Raw genomic sequence first — 5,864 nt, 5'->3', positions numbered from 1 at the left:
AAATAATAGAATAAATGTTAGAAAAATATATAGTCAAGATAAAACATTTAAAATGCAATATTCTATTTTTTTTATCTGAAATCAAGGAATTACAAATTAAATGAGTGTCATTTTATCTCAGTATAAAGTCTTCGAGTAATTTGCTTTAAAAAATTGTTCATTAAAATCAGTTTCTTTTATTATTTACGGAAATTATTTTAATTCATTAATACCTGGTAAAATAAAAATAACTACAAAAATCAGAATAAACTCTACAAAACCAAAGGAAATGCAAATTTAATTTGCAACAAAAAATCTAAGATAATGTTCATGGATCTCCAAAACCAACAGATGCATAAAGTAGTCTAATCCAACACAATGCAAGTACACCACAAATTGCATTTTTTTATGTGATAATAATATTAGGAAGGAAAAAAAAAACTTATTTTATTTAGTATTTATTAATTGTAACGATAATTAATAAATATTAAATAAGACAAATTTTGATTATTTTGTCATTTTTTTTGTCTTCCAATTATGTAATACTATATGCATACTATTTAAAACGAAAAAAAAAGGAAAAACAAAAATAAAACTAAACTAAACTCGATGCCATATATAGAGTAACTGATGGCTACATCATATTGGTGGATAAGGTTAATATTTACATTTGGCTCGAGTTAATGCAAAAATGCATAAAGATCTATGCTCTACCTGAAAACCCTTTTGCATAACCTATTCCTCTTATTTTACCTAAACAAAAGCAAAACCCATTACTAATGCTTCACAGTGAATGAATGACAACAAGAAGATGGAGCCTTCAATGTGATTAAAAGAGGGGGTTACAAACAGGGTTTCATTCGTGGATTAAGCTAAAGGGGCAATCGCTCCCACTAAAATTTAATTTTTTTTAAGTAATAAATATTAAAGATATTTATTTATTCTTATTAATGAATTTATCCTCACTATATTAAATTAGGTGCATGCTATGGTGCCTATATTATTATATTATCATATTATATATATTTTATCTTCACTGTCAAAATTTTATAGATCGTCGACAGTAGATAATCAAGAGCGACAAGCACACCTAGCCCACTTTAACAACCGCCAATAAGTCCCCTTTTTGGTTTTGGTTTTCCTTCTAGGAGATTGATCAATGTCTAATTCCTTTTCATTCAGCATCTCCCACATCACTCGAATATCTTCATGTTCACATGCCATCACATCATGCCGTAGATTCAAAAGGCCTGAAATATTGTCGTTGTAAACATTAAATCAACCAATAAAAAATCATAAACAAAATGTTTAGCATAATTAATGGTCATCATATTAGGAAACACAAATTAATATTATAGTTCTTACATTTTCATCTTTTTCAAATAATAATTGTTAAATAAAACAAGTTTAGATTGTCTGGACTAATTTTTATTATCTTCTAAATATTATTGATTTAAGAAACATATAAATTTACCTGTTTGGCGAATCTCGAAGGCAATGGCGAGGCCGCCACAAAACCTTCGAATTGAGTGCATCATGTTTCGCCACCACTTTCCTTTCCGAGAAAATTTTACCTCCTTCATCACTACTTAGTATCAGTTAAAATCCTCAATGATAAATATGTTTACTAACAACACCGAAGCTTGAAAGAAGATAAATAAAGTAAGAATTATTCAGTATTTTAGATTTCAATTTATAGGAGATAAGAAGCAAGAAGAATATGATTATGCAAATTGTGAATCAATGAAAGCAATTTTTATATATAACGCCAAATTCTAACTAAATAAGAAACAGAAAACGGAGGGAGAAGGTGGTTATGATTACAATATAATTTTACAAATTGGAATCAATCGGAGAAGTTTTTATATAATAACACAAAATTCTACCTAAAGAAGAAACAGAAAACAGTGGGAGAGAGAAAGAGAGAGGTTAGTTAGAATAAGAGTGGTGAATAGGAGGAAATAATTACTTCTGAAACAAACAACATGGAGCACTGACTGTTATGTTCTGTTTTGTGGTTGTTGCTTTTTGTTTGTTTTGTTTTTTGTTTCTTTTTTTTTTTCTGTTTTTGTTCGTGTGTTATGTGAGAAATAGTTGTAAAAGGAAATAGGCAGCACATGACTTAAAAATAGGCAAGAAAAATCTTCTCAAGGTTCAAGCTGCATTCACATTTCTATTTCCAAACCAAAAACGGCTGAAAGAAACGGATGATCTCAAAATCAAGAAGAATAAGGAGAATCATGGCTCAACTAGCTTCTTAGGCTTCACCATCAACTGGATTTTCGGCATTTGATTCTCATATATATATATATATATATATACACACAAATATATCGTGAATTGATTTAGTAACTGAGTCTTTGTACGCAAATAACATTTTTGTGAATAAAATAATCAAAATGACACCAATTAAGGATCTCATATCTAATAGGAACATTATAAGTCATAACAGTCGGGAGAGAAACGTGGTTTAACCAGAACCTCAAGTGGAGTAGCTTTAACATTAGTCAATCCAAGAATTCCAGTCATATCAACAGGTTCTGAAGATGGATTCAAGATTTCAAAGGAATGTAAAAAGCTAGCCAGAGTAAAGTGAACCATTTGAAGGCCAAAAGATACCCCTGGACACATTCTTCTACCACTTCCAAATGGTAACAACTCAAAATGGTGACCCCTAACATCAACATCTTTGTGAGTTGTAAGAAACCTTTCTGGTTTGAACTCCAATGGATATGGCCAACTCTGAGAATTGGTGTTAATCTTCCAGATATTTGTGATTAACTGAGTTCCTTTCTTAATATGGTATCCGCCTAAAGTGCAATCTTGGGTGAATTCGGGCGGCGCTGAAAGAGGGGCCGCCGGACACAACCGTAGTGTCTCTTTGACTATTGCTTGAAGATATACCAATTTGTTTATATCCGACTCTTTTATGCATCTCTGGTTTCCAACTTGGGTGTCAAGTTCTTCTTTTGCTTTCTCTAGTATATTAGGATTTCTCATAAGCAAACACATTGCCCATGTAAGGGTAACAGTGACGGTATCAACTCCTCCAACAATCATTGCCTGAGAAAATAACATGAAGACTCATAGGAAGAATACCTTATTTATCTCAATAAGTTCAATCTCATAAGAGATAGAATATGTAAATCAAGTCAAGAAGAATGGTTTTAAAGTATGTTGTAAAGTTTCATACACATGTGGGCAATAAAAGTAAAAATAAGAGTTTAAGATATTAAAATAGAGATCATATCAAAATTTAATAATGATAAAGTGAATGATAACATAACGAAAAAGTATGAGGAGTCAATGGAATATTTGTACAAGATGTGTAATGGAGTCTTATGGAGTATTATTAGTTGAAGTTTTTGAGATGAGTGGTATCATGACATGGTATTAGAGCACTATATTCGAAAGGTCAAGAATTCAATCATTGGTGAACCCAAAATCAGTTTAAAATTTTAGAAAGATGTTTATTATCCTAGTACTTATTCTAGATAGTATAAAAGATGTTCATTTTATACAAATAGTCAATTGTCTCCCTGGCGGAGACTCTAACATCATATATAAAAAATATGCTAGACAACCAATATTTTTATTAGAAAAATATAAAAAAATTAGTTATTATTGATTTAAATATAAAAAAAATATTAGTCACCAAACATTTCTCGTAATATACAGAGGGAATGGCGGACAATCTAAATCCTAGAAGAAAAAAAAAACACTATAGAAAAGACTGAATTATTGTAAGGAAGAAAAAATATAAATTTCAGTATGGATAGATAGAACTAATTAATAATGGCATACCAATGTTGTGGCTTTGATAATGGTATCAACATTAATCCCATCAATATCATTGTCCCTGAGAATTAAAAGCATCATGCCCATGAAGTCTTGTTCATCCAACACTCTGATTTTGCGGTGCTCTTCCAACCATTCACTCAAGATCTCATCTAACTCCTTAGCGATCTTTTTCATGGCTTTCTCGTGACCCCCCAAATCCAACCACCTGAGATAAGGAATGGCATCTCCAACAGTGAACACCGCCACGAGATGCATAAACTCTCTCATGGTCTTCAAGCATCTTTTCGTCTTCTCCTCACTCGCGGCGTCCATGGAACCAAAGTATCTCTTCCCCACAATCATTCCAAGAACCGTGTTGAATGCCAATTCTGAAAACCACTTTTTCATCTCTACAAATACATACTCATCATTGTTACTATTTTTATTATCCAACCAAACACTAACGAGTTCCTTTATAGAAGCTCCAACTTCAGAGACGCGAATGTGGGCTAGTAGCTCGATGCGGCGATTAGACAAGAGCTCCAAGGTCACTATCTTGCGAAGTTTGCGCCAATACGAACCGTATGGCGCGAACCCCACCATTGTGAAGTTGTAGGAAAGGTTTTCAATGGCGACAAGCTTGGGGCGAGACGAGACAACCATGTCATTTTTTGTGAAGCATTCTTTAGCCATTTCAGAGTTGCTGAGTACTATGGTTTTTGTGGCGCCAAGCTTGATGGTAAAAAGGGGTCCGTACTTGTCTGCCATGGAACCTAAAGCCATGTGGAGTGGCTCTGATGAGCCACTCAACAATGGAAGATGACCGAGTATAGGCCATGCACCATGAACAATTGGGGGTTCTTTAAGGTGGCTAGCTTTGAAAGGAGGAAGAAGAAATAAGCAGAGGAAGATGATTAGAGAAACGATTCCAATTGCCAAGGTGCTTATTAGGTATGTGTCCATTTTAGCTTGGTTAAGGTTCTGAGTATGGAAGATATATATGGTTAGACTTGGACCGATTTGTGCTTATATATACTCTTTGTTATGGCTTCTTAATTAGGTGGAGATATTTAGAGAATCAGACAGGAAGAAGAAAGTAACAAACCTAAACTTGATGATGATTTGACCTTTCTGTTTCCTGGTGAAACCTTTATGGATATTTTTTTAGAAAATGGCATTTTCTTGTGAAACGTTTAAATTTCATTTTCTTTTTCTTTATTTATAAAATATATTATCTATTTTAATGTAAGATTATAATAGTTTACTTTTTAATTATAACTATATAACTCAAATGACATAGTCTCTTCATAATTACCTAAGAGGTCGTGAATTTGAATCTTCTTATCTTCGGTAAAATAATAATAATAATAATAATAATAATAATAATAATAATAATAATGTTTAATAATTATTATAAGTATAAAATAAATTATTTATAATTTTTTGGCTTGATTTAAATTATGATAGTAATAATAATACAACATATATATTTTTATCAATATAATAAATTTTTTTATTTTTAGTATTTTAATTATACAGTATAAAATATTTTAATTTGTTATAAAAATATTTAATTTAAAACTTTTTATATATTTTATGATTAATGATAAGATATTAAAATAAAAATTTATTACACTAATAGTAAATATATATATATATATATATATATATATATATATATATATATTAATTTAAATCAACCAAAAAGTATTCACTAATTTATATATAGAACTATAATGATTATTGAAAGGTATTTGGTCATATATATATAAATTAAAAAATAAGTTATTTTAATCTTAAAACTTAAAAGAAAAGAAGAGTGCCATTTAGTTATCTAAAAAAATATTATTTTCTCATTTTTTATGCATTTTTTATTATTATTTATTAAAAATAACTGATGAAAGTAAAAAAAAAATTATTTCGTATACTAAAAAATTATAAAAAAAAATATACATAAAGGATATTGCCTTAAAGCCTAGCTATGCTCGTACATGGGATGTTAAGACCGTCAAAATAGACTAAATCTATCATATCAACCCGTTTACCCATTTAAACGAGCACGCTTTATCTTAAAATTAAGCCCGTTTAAATTTTGGACTAAACGG

The 5,864-nt window shown here is 30.4% G+C and overlaps 1 protein-coding gene across 1 annotated transcript; it reads right to left on the bottom strand.

Annotated features, from left to right (window-relative positions):
• Positions 1-2,212: 2,212 nt before the first annotated feature.
• Positions 2,213-4,943, bottom strand: LOC112802545 (cytochrome P450 82A1). Its single transcript, XM_025845806.3, has 2 exons — positions 3,784-4,943; positions 2,213-3,042 (listed from the first exon to the last, which is right to left on the bottom strand). Exons 1-2 carry the CDS (start codon positions 4,720-4,722, stop codon positions 2,416-2,418), a joined length of 1,566 nt encoding a protein of 521 aa, XP_025701591.1. The 5' UTR covers positions 4,723-4,943; the 3' UTR covers positions 2,213-2,415.
• Positions 4,944-5,864: the final 921 nt, after the last annotated feature.

The sequence above is a fragment of the Arachis hypogaea genome, chromosome 5 (assembly GCF_003086295.3).
Source record: "Arachis hypogaea cultivar Tifrunner chromosome 5, arahy.Tifrunner.gnm2.J5K5, whole genome shotgun sequence".
Classification (NCBI taxonomy): Eukaryota; Viridiplantae; Streptophyta; class Magnoliopsida; order Fabales; family Fabaceae; genus Arachis; species Arachis hypogaea.
This window is presented reverse-complemented; position numbering and strand designations above follow the sequence as displayed.

What these genes read in the sequence shown, in the direction of transcription:
- LOC112802545 (XM_025845806.3), bottom strand. Translation starts at nt 4,722, where the DNA reads ATGGACACATACCTAATAAGCACCTTGGCAATTGGAATCGTTTCTCTA. An exon ending in TTATCAAAGCCACAACATTG is followed by an intron (nt 3,043 to 3,783) that starts GTATGCCATTAT and finishes TTATTTTCTCAG; the next exon opens with GCAATGATTGTTGGAGGAGT.